Consider the following 21,928-nt stretch of genomic DNA (forward strand, 5'->3'; position numbering starts at 1 on the left):
AGACTAAATATTCAGGGAGCACAAGCACAGCTTGTTTTTGTCTTAAGTCAAGATATTTCAGTCAAAGATTTCCACCCCCAAGCAAATATACGATTTCCATATGAGTATTTCTGCCTGCTTTTACTCTACCTAGTTCTCTGTATAACTGAAGCATACACAGAGGCTTCTTGTAAACGAGTCAGTAGTTAATTGCTAAGGCCATCTGCCTTATTAAAAAATAAGTTTTCTTTGTGCTTAAAATAACCTAATTGAGTAAGCCCTCTTCTATATTCTGTAACAATAACGTAAGGCACTCAAACTCCCCATCTTCTACACAATTAACTTCAACTCTGACCTTTTCTTATGTATTATTAAATTTAAGCTAAATGTTCCAAAGTCTAATTATAACCAACACTATTTTTTTTTACTCCAAAGATCACACTTTCTTGCTTCAATGTCTTAACAAATAAGTGTGTGCTGAATATGAGGAATTCAATAAGTTCCAAATAATCAGTTTTGCATTCATTATAAACATATGCACATGCACATAAAGGCACAGCCATAAATCATGATGTAGGTTACATGACACCTACCTATTATTTGCAGTGTTTTTGTAGACATGTTGGCCCCATGATATGAAAGGAGACAAGGCATGTGAGGTCATATTTTTATTAGACCAACTTCTGCTGGTGTAAGAAACAAGCTTTTAAGCTCCATGGAGCTCTTCTTTAGGTCTGGGTAGTTGAGTCTTCTCTCACTGATCCACCTAACTGTCTAGAAACAATTACTCAACAGCTATTGAAAATTATTAGATTCAGTGGGAAAGAATAAACTTAAATCTTCAAAAATAATTAGGAGGGGAAAAGGAAAGGTAGGGATAGAATCCAGTCCAGGGATAGGCAACCTATGGCACGCATGTCAAAGGTGGCACATGAGCTGATTTTCAGTGGCACTCACTGGTCTGGGGAGTGTGGGGGGGCTCTGCATTTTAATTTAGTTTTAAATGAAGCTTCTTAAACATTTTAAAAACCTTATTTACTTTACATACAACAATAGCTTAGTAATAGATTATAGAAAGAGACCTTCTAAAAACGTTAAAATGTATCATTGGCACACGAAACCTTAAATTAGAGTGAATAAATGAAGACTTGGCATACCACTTCTGAAAGGTTGCTGACCCCTGATCTAGTCTGTTCAAATTTAGCCTGAAGTTAAAGGAATAAAAATAAATACATAAATACATAAAATAAAAGGATGTATGTGACCAAAGTGCCAAAGCCATGACAGGAACTTCATACTTTGTGCTGGAACTACATTTTCTGTTCTATTATCATGACATTACTTCAAAAATAAGAATTGTAATGTTTAAGTATTTTAACAATTTAGAAGAAGCTCAAACAGAAGAGGTAGCCTGTTTTAGATTCAGACATACTCACAAATGAAACTAGAATTGCTTTTCCAAAGCCAGCCAAGAAAGGTAAAAAAATTGTTTGTGTTTCTGAACAGCTCAAGTGTCATATCTGACCCCAAATTATAAATCCTTCCTTTTACAATACCTCCTTAACTAAGAAATATAGTGCTGGACATAGCCAATTAAGAGTTTTAATGCATGGAAACTTATTTAAAATTGATGCATACAGATGACAGTAACTTAGTTTAATATTTAACAGTCCCATGAGAATAAAAGGACTGACAGGGAGTTCAATTTTCAAGACTGCAGCTTGTTTTTTTAGGAATACAATGAAAGTGAATAAGCAGAAGTTCTGTACAGTTTGCTCGTGCTGTACCAATAATGTCTGTCTTCTGATAAATACTTGTTTCCGCGCAACAAATTTGGTTAACATCAGCTAACCAGGTTGTTTCACAAACAGAGATTCTGATGATGTCTGTTGACCAGAAGTGAGATGGAAAACAAAGAAAACTTTAAAATAAAATTTAAACAATATTTAATGTATCATGCACTGCTTTAGTGCCTGGCTACGAAAGGAAGACAAGATTTTTTTTTATTTTTTTTTAAAAATCAGCATAAAAACAAAGGGTTTTTGTCCTTAAATGCAAGAAGGGGAAAAAGGCAACATTCTCTTCTCCTTAACTAATTTACAGTACTTACCTGCAAGAGCCCCATAGTATGAGAGACCACAGACCTGGTATTCCCTACATCCCTCCAAATTAAGGCCTGGTCTACACTACGCATTTAAATCGATTTAAAGAGCGTTAAATCGATTTAACGCTGTACCCGTCCACACTACAACGCCCTTTATATCGATATAAAGGGCTCTTTAAATCAATTCCTGTTACTACCACCACCCCGACCGAGAGGCAGTAGCGCTAAATCGATATTAACATATCGGATTACGGTAGTGTGACGGAACGACGTATTGCTCCGGCGGTATCCCACAGTGCACCCTGACCCCTGGACAGCAATCTGAACCGGATGCAGCGGGCAGGTAAAGCGGAAAGCCCCGAACTTTGAAATACATCCTGTGCCCAGCGTGGAAGCTCTGATCAGCCACGGGTGGCGATCGCAGTCTCAAATCAAAAGAACTCCGACATGGACCGTACAGGAGATACTAGATTGATCGCTGTATAGGGAGACAATCGTGTATCAGAGCTCGTTCAGACACGAAATGCCAAAGCATTGAAAAAATCTCCAGGATAACAGCGCTGGTGACAGCGTAACGGAAGCCAGAGACTCAAGGACCGCTCATGGTGAGGGCGTAATGACTCCAGCTACCACAGCCACAGCAGTCCGAAAAGTATATGCATTCTGGCTGACTCCCAATGTCGTAGGTAGTCAAACACAGTGTCTGCGGTTCAGGGAACAGCTCTCAGTTTCCCCCCTCCCCACCACGTGAAAGAGGGAAAGAAATCATCTGACTCTTCAATGTCACGATGTACTGAATGCTGCTGGAGACGCGATGCTGCAGCAGTGAAGAGCATATCCGCTCTCTCCCCCTCCCCGGTAGTAGACGGGGCAATGACTGATATCCTCGTCGTCATCAGCCCGTGAGTGCTTCCTGCTGGCGTCAGGTTGAGGCTGGCGAGGCACCTGGGTAAAAAGGAATGACCCCAGTTACTCCCTGTAGATGGTACAGACGGCTGGTAACCGTCTTCATCATAGCAACGGGGGCTGAGCTTCATCAGCCCCCCTTCCTGTGTAAGAAAAGATTCTGTACGCCTGGACTGTCATAGCCCCGGAGGCTGCCTCCCCTCATTTATCTCACTAACAAGTCTCTGTTTCTTTCCGCATCTTAAACTTCATGACACAATGGGGGGGGGGACCCTGCCACGGTAGCCCGGAAGGTTGGGGGAGGAGGAAGCAACGGTGGAGTGTGGCAGGGCACCCCCTGTGCAATACTGACACGGAGCACTGTGCTCTGATACACTGGTCTCTAATACACATGCCCTTATTCTAGGCAGACTGACTCTATTTTTAGAAACGGAAGGAGGGATTGACTCAGTCCCAAGTGAGTCATCCCATTGCTTTTGCGTTGCGCTCCTGGCTGATTTCAGCCGGGGCACTCATGATAGCAGCCGACAGTACAGAGGGGAGAGTAACGGCATTCTGCGTTTCTCCCGGCAGTAGACAGTACAGAACGACCGTAACCATCTCTGCATCATTGCAAAGCAAGTGAATGCTGCTGTGTAGCGCGGAGTATCGCCTCTCTCTCGCGCATCGCTACACATACGGTGCCGGAAAAAAAAAAAAAAGCAGAATGGGCTCCATTGGTTGCTGTGCCTATGGCGCCTGCAGGGCAAGCCAGGAAAAACGGCGTGAAAGGATGTCAGCTGATGTTCCGGAAGGAATGACTGACGACATTTACCCAGATCCACCCGCGACAAAATGATCGACCCAGAAGATCCAAGAGGCGGGAGACTGGGAACTAGGGATAGCTACGGAAGAGCTACCCACAATGTAACGCTTCAGAAATCGACGTTAGCCTCAGACCATGGACGCACAACGCCGAATTACTGTGCCTAGTGTGGCCGCATGAAATCGAATTTATAATATCAGTTTTATAAAACCGATTTTAGCTAATTCGATATTATCCCGTAGTGTAGACATGGCCTAAGAAGGAAATCCACAGAACTGCTTTATAGGTGGCAGTTAGGGTGAATTAGAAGATAGTGGTAGTTCTTACCTTCCTCAACCTAAGGAGAATTTTGTGGGAAACCTGTTTAGCACCATGTGTTTCATAATGCCATTCCACAGACAGTATTCTACAGTACACAGCTAAGGCACAAGAGATTAATTTAACAAAACACACACTGCTATCATTGGATTGCCATGCAGTTATTATACAAGTTTAGTCTTTACCCAAAATATTCAATTATCCTTAAGAAATTGATGAGGGGTATTAGGAAAAACTCAAGAGAAATTCAGGTTCAGGAAAGTGAACAGCTCCACAATTTTCCACCTGTGGTCCTAACTCATTCAATAGGTGTTTGCTGATGTTTTTGTACTGACTAATTTGTGCACAGAAAAGCATCTTTGGCTATAGCTAGCAGAGCTGTTTTATTTCCACACTCCTCCCTCCGTCCCAGACTAATAGGGGTGAATTTAAGGACTCATGAAGGGTGCTGGATTAACAATCCTGTGGAATGAAGTTCTCTGTTGATGTAAAATTATCATGCGGGTATTACAGGACTGAAAGGGTTGTAGCACTTGACTCAGACTCAGGAGACCTGGGTTCAGTTCCTGAGAGTGTCACAGATATCCTGTGTGGCCTTGGGCAACTACATAGCCTTGTCTCTTGCTTTTTGCCTATCTTGTCCATTTAAAAAATGTAAGATCTTTGGGAGAGAGACTGCCTCACAATACATGCACGTACAGTGCCTAGCACCATGGAGCCTCAATTTCAGTTGAGGACTGTAGGCACTAGTTTGTAGTGGAAATAAAATAAAAATATGTAATTATTCTAAATCAGTGCTCACTCTGTAAAGACAAGCTTCAAACTAACCAAATATGTAAACACCATTTCCTCTTCTTTACAAGTGCAGGCTTTGAGCCTCTGTACTGTCATTCATTGTTTTTCTCTCCTCCTCTTTTCAGTCCAGTGGGGTTTCCAGGAATACCCCAGAGAAGTACTTTTTCTTAAGCTCACCTGTTGCAAGGATGAAGGCCTAAATTCTTCTCTCAGTTACACCAGTACAGACCCAGAGCAACTCCTGTGATATCAGTGGTGCTACAACTTCAGATTTTCAATGAAACACCACAGCAGAATTTGGATCACAAACTATTCCTTCTAAAGCAATCTTCTAGTGGGTGACATCTGGACCTGACAGACAGCCAAAGTTATCTAACGCATAATTTTCTTTTTTCCAGCATTTTACTCTAAAGCTTAAGAACTATACCTCTACCTCGATATAACGCTGTCCTTGAGAGCCAAAAAAAAAATCTTACCGTGTCATAAGTGAAACCGTGTTATACTGAACTTGCTTTGATCCAACGGAGTGTGCAGCCCTGCCCCCCTGGAGTACTGCTTTACTGTGTTATATCCAAATTCGTGTCATATTGGGTGGCGTTATATCGAGGTAGTGGTGTATATATTCAGGTGTCATTCCACAAATGTACTTTTTTCCCTTTCAAGGGCCCAATACTGAAACACACACAATGACGATTCCATCTTGCAAACACACATATGCTTAACGTTAAGCATGTGAGTAGTTCTGCTGTCTTGAAGTTAAGCACGCATGTAAACACTTGCGGGATCAGAGCCGTAGACATTTCTCAAAAGCTAATGGTTCAATTAACTTCAATTGGAGTATGTTCATATGAGTAAGGGTTGGTTGCAGGATCAGGACTCCGGTCTGCACAATATTTTTAAAAGTTGGACATGAACATCTGATAGCTGAAAGTAGCTCAGAATCAATAAAATATTTCAAATTTGTTTCATTATTTTCGTTTAAGGATATTCTGGTCTTGGTATCATGCTTTATATAAAACCCCAACACATTTTTTGATTTTGATGTCATGCAAGAAAGTATTGACAAAATGAAACACTAAATGACAAATAGTTTGTTCCCACAACCAACCTTTTTTGACAGCATCTGGACGACTTGGCCTATATAAGGAAAAAACAAAAACAAAAACAAAAACCAAACCCAAGTGATTTGAGAAGCAAACCAAGCATTACACTTTTCTAAGATTCCTTAAGTATATTAACCACAGTGCAACTTTATTCAAAACTTACAAGGGCCTGCAGCTATACCACCTTGGGATTTACTCTCATCAGACTGAATGAGCCAGCTTCCAGTACAGTGTTTAAGGAGGCCCTGTGCTGCTTGCAGTGCTGTTTTTTCGGGTTGGGATATAAAACAGAAGCCCTCACCACTTTTTGCAAGAAAAGGATGTTAGCCCAAGTGTTCTAATTTCCCATACAGACTACAAAAACAACCATGTTTGTGGCCCAAACATTTAACAACCAGATTAAGAAAACCACATGTTTTTAGCCCTTTCTTGGAGTCTCATCTCCTAACACTGAATGGGTTATTGTTGAGGCTTACTACCACCTCAGAAATGTAGCCTCTTACAGATGTATTTTACAAGAGTGTTTGACAACAGTATGTTTTTTTGACACAGAAAATTCAATTAGTAGTTTAAAATAATTTGCTAGGTGACAAATTACCACTGCGTACTCATTAAAAGTATAATTAATTAAGTAAAATCAGATTGCATCATTACCATACCAAAAACCCCCAACTCTGGCTAGGAGCAAAAGTTCGAATATAATATAATAAGGACTTTATTATAAAATTACCAATGTTCCAATATAGTACTCTTCTCAAAAGAGCTTGTATTATTTTGTTTAACTGATGTTGAGGAAATGTATGTTCACTTGAGAACCCGAATGAAAAATCAAAACAAAAACACAGATTATATATATTTTTTCAATTGATGACATATGTTTCAGAAAATACAGCTGGGTATAAATACATTAATAGTACAAAATAAACCTCATATTTTAAAGATGAGTGCACCATTCTGTAAATGACTCTAGATTAGCAAAGATTAACTTAAAATCCCACCTGCCTTCTAGATCCTTTCCATTATTCTGTGTTTGCCTGCTGCCACGTTAGACCTCACAAACACAAAGACAACCATTCACAGCTCAATGCTTTTGGGTCTGCTCCAAATAGTGTGTCAACCAAAAATACTAGCGTTTCACTCTGTTTTGAAGCAATTACTTTTCTAGCTGGCAGGAGTTGCAAGTCCAGAACTAATTTTACACTGCAAATAACTCCCTTACTGGATTACTTCAACTTTCTAATACAACTCTTTTTTTGTTCTACAAACTAACAGTAAATAATTCATAATATCAGAAGTTATGTTATTAAGCTACCTTTTAACTGTTTCATTAGAAACTATGATCATCAGGGTCTAGACACCCCAAGGGAGAACATAAGGTTTAATCCCCCAGAAATAAGCAGTTAAACCAACTGATATCATACTATGTTATTTAACTGTAAGAATATATTGAGTAAAATCTTCTCTGAATGCCTGTAAATGCAATGAACTTACTAGTCATTATGAGATATGTACACAGGTTATGGTCGTAAAGGTGTGCGCGCAGATACAGAAAATTGTAACTGTGGCGCAACTTTACAAAAACTGTAAAGCCTGAGGTTATGTTTATTTTCTATGTAACTGATATATGTTTGCTCTCCCCTTACTATTTCATCTTTGAATCTGTGGTTTTTCTATTAAATAAACTTTTTTTTTTTTTTTTATCCCAAGCAGGTCTCTGGTGTGAAAACCGTATTGAGTGTGAATGCCAAAGGGAGCTGATAACTGGGGGGTAAAAGCTCAGGGAGGACCTCTTTGGTGAGACGTGGTACTGGAAGGGATGTTGGTGTCACCCTGCAAAAGGTAACTAGGCTAGCGAGAGCCAGGGTTAGACCTTTTGCTTGTGGGAAGGCTTTTGGTGTCAGGGAACTGAATCATAGCTCCACAGCACAAAGGCCCCCTAAGTTACAGGGGCAACTGATGACAGAATCCCTTATTCATCTGGGTGGATCCCAAAACATCACCAAAGTCTTGAAAAATAATTAAACGTTTTTCATTTATCCAGCAATTACATGACTCCTTTTACACACATGAAAGTGAGTTGTATATGACAATCTTTCAATTTAATGAAATTTAAAAAATATGCCATATGTAAACACAAGATAATATTCTACTTCAAAAAAGTTTTTGAACTGGAACAAAGTTAAGGTAGACAAGATACTTTGCTTCTGATTACCTGTATCTCTATTTTAACTCTGTTAGTGTAGATAGGTATGTACATGAAAGCTCTCCTTCAGTGTAAGATGAAGCAGATGGTAGACTCTGTAGTTATGGGGTAAAGTCACTGATAGTATGAGCCAGCAGTGAATTTGGCCTAAAATCAATTTTCTGACATTACATATTATTTCTGTAGAAATTCTTATGATCTCATAAGAACACAGGAAATGGCAAGTTGAAAAAGAATATTTTTTTTGAACAACATATATTGGATAAGATAAAAACAGAAAGGAAAATTACACAGAAATATCATGTAACAAGAGTTATATAATCGGTAAAGTCCCTTTATATGTTCCTTTCTAATTAATGGTATATTTCTGCAGGACGAAGTCTGAATGCTTACTGAACTGCATATTACTAAGCTGATTTTTTCCTGTTTTTCTGGTCTCAGAAAAGTCTCCATTTTCAATATGGAGTGGCCCCCTGAAAACGTATAGTGCATGAAAAAACCCTTGGCATATAATATCTATATATGTTTTGCCCTTAACCTCTTAAGTTCTCCACTATTCATAATGTTCAACGTCTCCATGGTTTTTGATCATTGGCATAAAGGTTACTGAAAGTTTTTCCACAATATGAGCTTGCTAGGAGCTTTGAAAGGTACACAGCACTATCTAGGCAATCTAAACAGTGTAGTTTATCTTAAGGTCCTTCTATTGTAGAGAGGAGAACACTAAAAAATAGACAATTATTTGTCTCACAAAACATATATGGAAAAAGCAATATGTTTTGAAGTATAAAGATACTGAAACTAATACTCCCACAGCCAATCTAAACAGAAAAACAATCTCTAAAGTATATTCTACATCCTACAGTAAGAGACAGAATGCATTTTATAATTCACATTTAAGATAAGCATGTTCATTAGCATGCACATGTATTCTCTGCTGCAAAGAAAAAACGGTTACTCACCTTGTAACTGCTGTTCTTCGAGATGTGTTGCTCATATCTATTCCAATTAGGCGTGTACATGCTATGGGCACAGTAATTGGAAAGCTTTCCCCTAGCAGCACCCGTCGGGTCAGCTGTGGAATGTCCTGGAGTGGCGCCTCCATGGCGCTCAATATTACCCTGCCAATATTGGCGTTCAATATATGACCTGTGCATGCAGTGTGCACACACCTAATTGGAATCGATATGAGCAACCCCTTGAAGAATGAGATAATTCTGAGGACATACCATGCTTCCACCACAGTACTGAATAAAAAAAAAAAAGTAGGGGGCTATTAGTGGTATTTCTTAGCCAAGGGATACTAATTCAGAAGCGAAAATAAATGGTGAGAAGATATGAAAACTCTTTAAAACCCTATGAATGAGCACCTGATCTTAATATTTACTACTGTATGGAAATATTTTAAGGAGGATGCATTTTTATTAGAGGGGCAGTGTGGTTTAGTGAATAAAGCAGTTGGGTAGGAATCAAGATACCCAAGTTCTATTCCCAACTCGGCCACTGCTAGACGACCTTGAACAAGTCATTTCACTTTTCTGTGCCTCAGTTTTCTGTTTGTAAAATGAAGATAATGGTACTTACCTCTTCTATAAATAACTTTGAGATCTACTGATGAAAACTGTTATACAGAGCAAGTTATTATGTGTGGCATAAACTATGATGCTACTTAGGAATCTAGGAAGAAAGCAAAAGTTCTTGCTCCAGAGAAGAGAAAAGTGGCAAAGAAATAAAGTCACAAGGCATGTAGTAAAGCCCACTGAAGGTATACTTTTTACAATGCTTTTCTACCATATCCCTATTGGAAAGATGACATTCAACACAGACACAAAATGCCTGCTCTCGAACCTTCATCATCCTTTCCCACTGCATAGACACAACCAAACTGTATTTGTACTTCCTCTCACAAAGGGATGTTGAAGTAAAGAATATAAAACTATTTTAAATAAAACAAAAAGAGAGGACACTGTCAGAACAAAATATTAAAGACTTTACAGGGGTTGGTGTCACCCTCTAGTCCATTTTGAGAGGAAAAATTGTCACAGTGCCAGTGGCTGGCAATAGCTGCATCAACATCACCAGTGCCAATGGAAAACTCCCTAGTAAAAAAAGCCTGGAAATTGGGTAGAAGTTCAAGCAGTTTGAGTTAATCATATGTTTCAACTACTTTAAGAGTAGTATTCTCTCCTCTTCTACCCCGAGCCTGCATTCACTGCAGAATGGTTTCTCCAGGGCAATTTGCTCTGACAACTTCCACCACTATGATTTGACTAAACACTTAGGGCTGGAATCCAAAAAGCAAAGTAGTTTTAAGAACCAAAACAAATTAAAACAAAATACCCTACTGATAATACTTGACAGGCTTGTAATCTGTCTCATCTGAGTAAATGGTTTGCCAAAATAAAGGTTGCTCTCTCTCTCTCTTCCACTGCTCAGCCTCAATATACTCTAGTCTAGATAAACTCGCTTTTCAGTAGCAAAGCAGATGGGCAGGCATTGAAGTTTTTTAAAATGGCGTAAAAAATATTGATAGTACTGTTCATATTAACACTGAAATGCTTTAAATCTGATTTGTTTTTCTCTCTCAAATTAAACAGATATGATAATCACAGACTGTTTTAGGTTCCTAGCTATTCCACAGCTACAACTTGTATCTTGTATAACTTCCATCTGTGGTTATTGATTTTGGTCCTAATTAGTCTATCTGCTATCATAAATGACAAACAAAAAGCTGACTAAGAAAAATGTTTGGAGAAAAATGGACTCTTAGCAAGATGTCAGTAGTAGATAAGCAGTAGTAGATAAGCACATGACTGACGGCAAGCTATTATTAATTTCCAAAGTCTGAGAAAAATGCTAGCAAAAAATGGTGAGAGCAAATGTATAGACATAAATCGTTTTTAAGCTCTCACCAATTCTCTTATCAAGTATTTGTATATTCATCTCTAAAATTATCAGGGTTTACTACAGAGAAGGATGCTGGGACAATGACTGTATACATCACTTGGAAAGCCAAGTTTACTGACTCAAATCTGCTTTATTTTCGTATTCTTCATGCTATATTTCCATGACAGACCACTTCACGCTTTTTAAAAAAAAAAATAAAAAGGGTTCTACCAGGCATGAATAATGGGCAAGGTTACTAGAAAAATATATGGGTATAGATAAAATGCACGTTTTTCTTGAGATGCAAAACTCCTGCTGTACAACACCTGGAAAACTACCACATTTCTAAGCTAAATCCTGCTGTTCTTATTTTGGAAATACTACCACAGATAACAGTGTTTTGCCTGAAGCAAGACTGCAAGATTTGACCCATATATGATATCTTTACAATGTGGCAGAGCTCTACTAGGACACAAGTTTAGAGTACTGCACATTTCTCTCATGATCTATGGAGAGCTGACTTAAGCTCTGCCACAAGTGAAAGTCTAGCTCATTAACCTACTGTACCTGCTTAACACTCAGAACATTTCATACCAGTAAAACAAATTTAATTACCAGTGTTTAATTGGATTTGGTGAACTTCTGCTATGCAAATGAAACAGTGGAATGAGAAGACCCAATCTGTGTTAAAAGTTTGTCGTTTACTATTCCAACACAGTAACAAGATACTACTGCAGCAGTATGATGTTAACTAACTTGATCGTCTGTGCATTTTAGTACAGCGATAACTTTTCACAAAGAAACATTACAACTGATTGTTAGCAGGTTAGTGGGTTACAAGGAACAATAAATCACTGTCTTCTGTATAAATGGAAAATAAGTATAGACTTGATAAAGCTGAACCAAGTTACTAAAGCTCCGAGAGACCAGTCAGTATTGAGTACTACTATATGCCTAGATCAAATAAAAAGAATTTCAGTACTTACAAAATGCAGAACAATTTCACTTGCACACTTAAAAGAGTTTGTCTCTGAGGGGGAAAAAATCGTTCACTGCCTCCAAACTAACTCAACAAAATGTCAAATACAAACTCTCGATCACTGAAGTGTAATTTCCTAGGGTTAGAAGGACACTGTTTCAATCTATCAGCCTTACCAAGAGCCCTAAAATTCTTCTTTGGCAGATGTATTGTCTCATTAAAGCAGCATACAAAAAAACCTCAACATCGCAATGTCTACAGTGCACACTCACATTTCAGTAGGTGACCAGATAACAGTTGTGAACTGATAGAGTGTTCTGGGTATGGAGATGGAAGAATAAAAAAGGAAAAAAAAAAATCACAAAAATTAAAACCAGGCCATAGTTCAATCTTTGGTTAAAAAGTTTACTTTATATGAAGAGCAAAAAGGGATTTGTAAAAGTTTGTTTACATTAACCTGATTTGAGTGACTGAAAATCATATACAAATTTAATCACAGATATTGGAGATGAAAAAGGCCTATTTCATTACCCAGTTAATCTTCTTAGCAGGGTAGGACTGTGCCCTACAATACATGTTCCAGGGCATGATTCACCATGATTTCACTCCAGTTTTCAAATGTGTTATTCCATTGAAAAGCATTTTAAAACAATGCAGTTACAGAGACATAAAACTCTAGAGTAAGACAGTGATGAATCAGGCCCTGAGTACTGGAGGCACTTCTCGAACAAACATACCACCATGAATCTACTTTCTGATAAAGTACGGAAAAGGAACACAAACCTTCTTCAGTCACTTCAGCGCGATCTGGCTTTGTCTCCTTGTGGTGTCCTTCTGCCACTTTCACAGCCACTGCTCTGCAAATAGCTCCAAATTTCCGATCCAAAGAGCGGACTCCTGCCTCTCTAGTGTATCTACCACAAAGAAAATATTTTACTCTGGATTTAAGTCTATAAGCAGACTATCATCAGTGCTTGTTTCACTTAACAACACATCAGCTCTCCCTCCCCGCCCCCATCCTACTGCTCTACAGATACATTTTCAATGTTAGCTTTTCCTTTGTTTCTAGTTTATAGATTTCTCTGAAGATGCTAGAACATCCCTAATCTGAGCATGGAAAGGGAGAAAGGAGCACCCGTGTCTGACACCTACTCATAAAATCTGCAGCAGTACTGTGGAAGAGAGCAGAAGAACACAAGCAGACCCATGACCAACTCTTGATCCAAAAGAGCAGGAGCAGTTTCAGGGAAGGCAGGGAGAAAAATATTTTCTCCCAAGTGGGGAATGCACAGCTGGGGAAGAATCAGGAAGAGCACTTGTGACACTCCTCAGACAGGAACTTCGGGGCAGAAGAGAAAACTTACCTTTCAAAGAAAATGGTAGAGATGGGGGGTGCAAGGACGCTCACTATGTATGTTATTGACCACTGTCTAACGTGCTCCAGGCTGCTGCCCTCTGCAAGACTTCCCCTGCACTTCCTACCTGGCATTCTTTTGATCTGCCACTCACAGGAAGGAGAGAGGATCATCCTCTCCAGTCCCTGTCATGGCCTCTTTCCTCTTTCTGAAGTGTGAAGTGGATAGCGTAGCCTGCTGCCTTCTCCACCATTTATGCAGGCCAATGTGGAGTGATCTTCCGCATGACTCCACCCTTGTGCAAAATTTTCATCTCGAGAAGTATGTGTGTAGTTTTTGCGCATCTCTAAACACAGGGACTGTGATCATCCCTTATCCTTGAGTGGCATGCGTAAAACTGAGGCGGGAGGTAGGTTCCTTGTACCATGCTATCCCATCTGTGTTGCTGGTCCTAGTGCAGGTGCAATTTTAATATCCAAAACAAGTCAAGAAATTCAAAGTTATGTAGCCCACAGCAACCCCCTAACTTAATCCCCTCGTGGATATATGTTCTAGTCTCCATTACTGTCCACTGTTAATTTTATTACCTTAATATATATCTGGAGCATCTTGCATCAGTGGTGTTAAAAAATAGTGGAAAATTATGTACTTGACTTTTTAATGTTTAAATTTTTTTTTTTTTTGTAAACCATGTTTCTGCAAACATGCAACAGATAGTGAATTAACACAGTGGTTCTTTACAGGTGATGTTGACAAGGATTTTCCAATCTAGGCATAAATAAATCTTCTATTAAAACAAAAAGCAGCAGGTGATCTGCTAGAACAATTATGCATATTCTGACTCTTATGATAACAGAACCACTAGAATAATCTATGCCATTAACTACTCAGTTTAGTGAGGAAGGGATTTCTTTGTAACCTTGTGGAAATGCTTTATGGTGTCACACTAAAAATTTTTTATTAAAGTACCACAAGAAAAGAAAAGTAATCTAGAGCCTAAAAGTAGCGAACAGCACATTTACCTGGTGATGATGTCCAGGGTAGTTACTTGTGGAATTTGAATCTGTTGAGGAGTCAACCCATGCTGTTCTAGCTGTTTAGGGATCAAGTGTCTATGTGCAATTTCTATCTTCTCTTCTTGTGTATATCCTTCAAAAGAAAGCATTTCATTCATCTTCTTACCTATACTTGTACCAGGATGTCAAACTTCTTACTAAATTAAATGTAAAACTGAGAAAATTGAACAAAGTAAGTGAGTTAGTTTACTGAATTATATTCAAATCACTCAATCTCAAATAATCTCAGGAGTCCATTAGCGCCAACAGGCGAACTGCCTGCCCAGCTAGACAGTTGTTTTAAATTTCCAAAGCATACCCTGTAAAAATGCTGATTTTTGCTTAGATCAGCTCTTGGATTGAGAGACTCCAAAGATTTGGTTTCCGACATGCCAGATGGTATGAACAATCAATGAAAGCAGAAAATGCTTCTGAAGTACATTATGGGGAAACTTCACATCTGTCCATATACTCTATAGTTACTCTGTTGATAATATGGGAACAATCAATTATTTATTTACTATGATCATCCAGGGTATAATTTTGAAAAAAGCCTCTAATTTCACAGGCACAGTCAATTATGGATGTACCTATGTTTGTACAGTATGTTTATGAATGATATGTTATATACAACAAACACAACTGAATCAGACATCTATCTGATTTTGGTTACAAGTAGCTCTTACACATTCAAGTTTGGAAAATGGATACTAGCATTATATCCATTTCAACCCACAAGATTTCAGATACAAAATTAGGTCCCAATCCTGCAAACATGCATGTGAGAGAGTTGATTCACTCAAACAATTCTACTGGGATTTATATGAGTAAAAGTTATGCACATATGAATCTGTGGATTGAGGTCTTAAGAGAGTAAACTGAGACTCCTGAAAATCTGTTCTGTATGCCATGTAAAAAGTATCAAAATGTAAAACGTAACAAAAATAAAACCACCAAGAGATTCCTCTCCCCACAAGAATTAGGGGGCACTCAAGAGGACCTTCTCCTGTGTAGATCAGTGTACATTTCAATGTAGTATCTAGCTGTACACAGCCACAAATCTGTGACCAGCTATAATTTAATGGATGTCCATTATTATGATCCCTGCTGTGACCATTCAACAGGGATAGAACTCCAATCTTCCAGCTGCAAAGCAAAATCTCTCTCTTGAAGATCTTGTGAAGAAACTATTAGCTGACAGCAGGATAGGACAGATATACGTCAATCCATTCATTAAAGTTTTTCACAGACTGCACAGTACTGCATCTGTCACAAACTAGGTCACATGTGTAGGCCTAGATTTTCAAAAGTAAAACACTGAACATCCCCCACACTGAAATTCAGAACCTCTGACAGTGTCTCAAGATGGACACCCAAAAATGGAGGCAATCAAATTAATTAGTTGCTGTACAAAAGTCTTGGCAACAGATTCTAATTTTCTGTGGTTCTAGCCTTATAAGAGTACACTTTTTTTTTTTTTTTTTTTTTTTAAGGGAAAAAGCAATCGTTTTAGTCAAAGCACTTAAGTGTTACCTGGAACCTGAATGACCTCCATTCTGTCCAACAGAGCTGGTGGAATGGTAGCAGTAGTGTTGGCTGTGGCTATAAAAAGGACTTGGGATAGGTCAAAGGCTACATTTAAGTAATGATCGGTGAAGCCATGATTTTGTTCTGGATCCAAGACCTTAAAAAGAGTGAACACAAAAATAATGCAATTGCTTCATTTCAAAAACACCACATACATGCTCTTATTTAGCTATCTCCTATGTGCTAGTCGTACTGAAAGCACGCTTTCCCATTGGATGTCAGTGTCAGATTTGCCTGAGTAAGGCATGCAGTACCAGGCCCTAAATGTAATTCCTGGTCTCTGACATTCTGTCCATCTGTTTTAGTTATTTACTACTAGATTCTATATTGCATGGAAAAAACTGAAATAGAAATCCCTTAATGAAACTTGTGTTTAGTTTAGAGTATTGACAGTAGACAAACACCACAAACTACTGAAAGGTGAACTCTGTACAGTATAGACTGTGTATTATGATTGCCAAACCCTTCTAAACTCATCCAGTTTACTTCAGCCCAGTGCCACTGGAGCTGCTAGAAGCATTTCAAAATTAAATTATTTAAAATCTCTTATATTTGAGCTTTTATATGCATTACTCTTCAGATTTCTGTATGGTCAATCCTGCCTTTTTAAAATGGTTATATAATTCTCAACCATTTTCTTAAAGTTCATGCTGGTTCTGCCTGCAGGCTTCATATTACTCAATGCCAGAAACAGTATCAAGCGTTCCACTGAACACGGCTCTGGTGAGGCCACTGACACCAGAAATTAAGAACTGCCTTCTGTCTTCAGGTTAGTATTCCCTCTCACGAGACTGCACATATTACGCAAATCACTGTAATCCACCTAATACCACAGGCAAGGGATTACCTTTCAAGTTATACTCTGAAATAATGAAGGTTTCCACCTATTGTTATTCAGAGTACTTATAGCAACTGAAGTATTTATACAGGTAGAACAAAGACTCCTCTTAAAGATCTCTGCTTGCAGAGAAGCCCTCCCTCAAGAAACATAACAAAATATAGACTCTTTTCTCATTCTTTTTAAAGAAATGAAGACGTCTTCATTACTTCACATCTATCACTCAGTCTAAATATAGAAGAACACTGCAGCAAAGTCCTTTTTTCCTAAAGAAATTCACTATTAAGTTAAAGTTCACTGTATCAGGAATTGTCATTTGCACTTAACTTTCACAAGATAAGCTGACGACTACTTTTCAATTAATTTTAAGTGGAATCCTCTCCATTTCAAAACTCATAACCTAGAGTTAAGCTTTAAAGAATGTATCATTTGCTTATAGCAAAAAGCTTGAGACTGCTCTAGTTTTTTCCTAATATGACAATATTAAAAAAATTGGAAATTCAAATTTAATCTTCCACATTTAAACAAACAAAAATTCCACACATTCACACATGTGCAAATGCAAAGTTAAAATCATCCAAAGAATTTTAACTTAACTCGTTACGTGGTCAGCATTCCATCTTCTCTTCTTCCTTTTATAACAACTTTGTCAATTTATTTTCCGATTAATCAATTCTTGGTTTGGGCTTTTTTCCTCTCTAAACCAGTTTCAAGATGTGCTCAGGTTATGGCCAGGACATCCTAAATTTTGCAACACCCCCCTCCACCCCCCTTGACACAGTAACCATATTACCATTAGCCTTCCAGCTTCCTGCATTTTTTCCCCCCTTGAAGAGTTTTAAGAAGGCTTCAATTGTAGGTATGGACATCAAATTTTCAGACACTATTTGAACAGTTTATCAGTGGACTACCGAAAAAAGGAAAAAGCACTGGTTTCGTAGCTGGTTTCATAAATCTTTCCTCTGATAGATATGGCAATCTCTTGCAATATCCTGGACAAACCTTACTGAATTAAGTCATATCTTACTGTAGTAACTGAATGTATCACTGTGGGCCAGGGATTGTATGCAATTCCATGGCTGGGTCGAGGTGTAATTACGCAAATTCATTCAGTCTGTAAAACCTCTGAAGGGGCACCACCATATAGTGGTTCAAACTGGATACGCTAGAAACCAGCAAACAATGAAAGCATTTTTGGATAAATAACCTGGGTTTAAATTACCAAGAGCCTTTGCTCCGATCTAGCAAACAGACAGGACCTTCTGTCAAAGGGGAAGGCCCCAATCCATAGGGAAAGACTGAACGGACTGACACCAACCAGAGCCCTTGTGGAGATGTTTTCTCTGTAATGCTTTTACCTTAAGAATAAATATGCTTGCTCAGAAAGAGCTGTGTGGTAACTTAACTGTAGGTAACTACACTGTGTATAGCCTCTGAGGCAAAAAGTAGAGCAAGCCTGTTTAGGCAGTCTGACTTGCAGGGAATTCACAATGTAGGCAGGGAACTGTGCAGCCTGGAAATACCTCAGTTAGAAGGGAGAGAGCCTCATGTCTTCACGCAAGAGAGATCATTGCGGGGGAGCTTGAAGCCTGAGAGCAGATGCCCTGAATGGACCATGGAAGGGGAATACAGGCACTGTTGTCCTGAACTCTGATATCTCCAAAATGAAGTTTCAATCTTCATTATCATACAAACTTCTGCTCTTTCCACTAAGTGCCAAAATTTCATGATCTTGGCCAAATCAATTTCTATTCTAGGACAGAAAGACACACTAGCTCCAAGTCTTACGACATTTGTATCTTCTGCAGCTTATGGAATTTTTTGAATAACTAAGTAAAACAGCTTTCAATATGCTACTTGTCTGTTCAGGAATTGTTAAAATCAGATGGACCATAAAAAAAGATCATTGTCTGGCACCAGCACTGGATGATTTATGAATAAGGCATTGGGACCAAGTTCTCTGCTGGTATAAATGGGGAACAATGCTGACATCAATGGAATTTTACCCATTTGCACTAGAAAACAATTTGGCCGTCTCTGTTTTATGGTCACTGATGACATGAACTTGAGTAATGACCAGGTAATATTGTCTCAGTTTGTGATCACGTTCAGGGTGGTGCTCTGATGTAAAGTTAAGGCTGTTTGGATAAACTCAACAATATATTTGTACTTTTTGAATAATTTGGGGGGCTGTAAAGTAGAATTCTTACTCTTCTTACAAAGTTGTTTGGCTGAAGCAAAGAACAGATTCTTTCAGTCGTAACTTTAGGTTAATAATGGTTTTCCCCAGGGAATTTCCATAGATTTTCAAAAAAAAGTTCAAGAATTACTCTCTGCATAGACTTCCTGTACTGCTTTCAAGCCATTTGGAGACTGTGATGATTCTTGCAAACTAAGCAGGGGCTATGGCAGAGCACAGATCATGCCCTCTCCTCTTGTGGTGTTCCATAAGGGAGAGGCTCCCCTCACCCGTAAATATATGTTTCCCCAATTCAGAATTTATATCATATGTGGAAGTGGCTGGCAACAGCTAGCTACCTATTTACGTATCAAGGCCCACAACATTTTTAATTTAACACTCCAGAGTAGAAAAACTATGCCTGCTTCAGAGAAAGTCTTTATAAAGCTTTTGTATTACATATTCTTCCATGCAGAAATTTCAAACATATTAAGTTCAACAGACAATGAAAGTTATTTTAACAGAAATTCACTAACTTGCATATCCCCATTACTAGAGTCCCATAGGATTGGCCTTTTTTGTAAAATGGAAAATATTGATGGATGATCATTAATTCTAATGACTAAGTCTTGTATTGGCACCATATGTCCCCTCTGCTGGTAGCATGGAAGGAAGCAAAAACCACAAAAGTCCTGTGGAAGCAGTGCAAGGGATCTGCATGAATGGTAGGTGCAAATAATGAAGAAAAGTACTCTACTATACTTTACTTCTCCAAATATCTGCCACCAACGCACTCTTCACAAACCAGCAATGTTTCTATTGCAGGGTAGCCCAGATTCCAAGGTAAATGGATATTAGTTAATGCTGCTCAAAACAGCACTAAACTTCCCTTCTGCATTGTGTGATCCTCCATCAGAGGGGTCACAGAGAACAGCCACCGCCCAGGTTGACAGAAGTTGATCCAATAAAAAGATATCACCTCACCCAACGTGTCTCTCTCATATCCTGAAACCAGTACTGCTACAACAACACTGCTAAATTAAAATGGAAGTTCCACACCAATTCTCAGCTAATCAAAATTAGCATTAGCGCAGAAAGCACCAACAGAATGTCACATGTTCAAGTGGGCAATTGGAGAACTATGTGAGAGCAAAAGACAATTAACTTCTTTTCGGTGTATGGCTCATTTCTAAATGCTAATATTGGTATGCTCAGAAATTCTAGACTACCAGCACCTACAGAAAATACTTTATTGTACATTCAATGTTCTCAACAAGCTTTACATGCACACTGTTAAGATAAAATAAGCATGAGCTGCACTCCTTATTTAGGCCTCATTACAATTAAAAGGGCATTCTCAACTGAAAACCAAAGAAATTTAAAAAATAACGAGCTAGCAGTACTTTAAGGTGATGTATCCATCTGAGTCCTCCTGCCAGTTTCTATGATTCTACCACAGTAGTCCCTAAACTGTGGGTTGCACCCTCCCAAGGGGGCACAGAGGAATCCCAGGGGATGGGAGGCACGTGGCAGGCCCAGGCCAGCCACACACTGCCCCCAGCCCTGCTCCAGTCCCAACCGCAACTCCCCTCCTGGCTTCAGCTCCCAAACACAGCCCCTGGTGCAAGCTTAGCGTTGCAGGTGCCCAGTTTTCAATCAGAAATTCAGGTCAGAATGGGGACTGGCAATGTCCAGTTAACACCACTGACCGGACACTAAAAGTCCGGTTACCCGCGGTAACTGGCCTTCGCTGCTGGGGGGCGGGAAGAGCAACAGCTGCTGGAAGGGCCTCTGCAGAAGCACTCGGAGATGGGTTTGGCAAGAGAGGTACTGGTGGCTCCCCCATCCTGCCCCGAGTGCAGCTCTCCCTCCTTCGTCCTGCCCCAGTCACCCTCTAGCCCCAGAGTGCAGCTTGCCCTCCCGCATCCTGCCCCAGTCACCTCCCCCAGCCCTGGAGCACAGCTCCCCCACTCCTACCCTGCCCCTATCACTCCCCATCCCCTCCCTACGCCACTCAACTCCCCACCTGGTTTCCGGGGGGCGCAGACCAGGTAAGGGAGAGACATGATTGAAAAAGTTTGAAGGACCACATTTTTTTTTTTATTATTATTCAAAGTGCTTGTCTTTCCCTTGTTGCTGTGTGAAAGATCCACACAAACAATAGGCATCCTTCCTATAGGAAAAAACTTGAAACTGTTTCAAAAACACAAACTACATAAATAAACTATTTGCTCTGATCTCTTTCAGTTACAGTTACTTTAGAGGTTACTCATCACAAAAGCAGGAAAATAGTTTTTCAGACAGAAGTTTGATTTTTAAGTCAACAGTGGTCCTTCAAATTTCAGTGGTATTTTTGCCTGACTAACGAATGAAGAAGCAAGGCCAGTGTTTACAAAATGAACATGAAAAGTCTGGAAAATGTATCCATTTAACCAATACCCCATGTACTAAAGGTTTACATAGTATATGTGGTTCTGTTCCAAAGACGTTTAGTACTCTTAAAGTTGAATGTGTTTGATCTTACCAAAGGCTCATTTACTATCCTAGGTATGATTTTGGTTTGACTGAAAAACAACTAAGCCAGTAAGCTCATTGATCCGACTACATCATGTATACTGAGTGCATATATGCAGATGACTTGAAATCAGCCTCTTCTGAATTTTTTGACTGCAAAAATGCATGTGAACCCCCACAATTTATATGTATGAGTAGGCATTTGTGCACCAAATTCAGGCAACGTGATTTTCATTTACCCAACTCAGGTAGCTAGATGTTCAACTACCCGATCTGTATGCTTTAAAACAGGCACACACATTCCTGTGGAAATGTGGCTCAA

At 39.2% G+C, this 21,928-nt stretch overlaps 1 protein-coding gene across 1 annotated transcript in view; it reads right to left on the reverse strand.

Moving 5' to 3' along the window:
- LONP2 (lon peptidase 2, peroxisomal) overlaps positions 1-21,928 on the reverse strand; it is an 89,701-nt gene that overhangs the window by 27,318 nt on the left and 40,455 nt on the right. Inside the window, exons 9-11 of the mRNA XM_032787063.2 lie at positions 16,022-16,172; positions 14,456-14,582; positions 12,862-12,992 (exon numbers count right to left, since the gene is read on the reverse strand). Of these exons, the coding sequence (XP_032642954.1) occupies positions 12,862-12,992; positions 14,456-14,582; positions 16,022-16,172 (409 nt within the window). The remainder of the gene's footprint in view (positions 1-12,861; positions 12,993-14,455; positions 14,583-16,021; positions 16,173-21,928) is intronic.

The sequence above is a fragment of the Chelonoidis abingdonii genome, chromosome 19, assembly GCF_003597395.2.
Source record: "Chelonoidis abingdonii isolate Lonesome George chromosome 19, CheloAbing_2.0, whole genome shotgun sequence".
In the NCBI taxonomy this organism is placed as follows: Eukaryota; Metazoa; Chordata; order Testudines; family Testudinidae; genus Chelonoidis; species Chelonoidis abingdonii.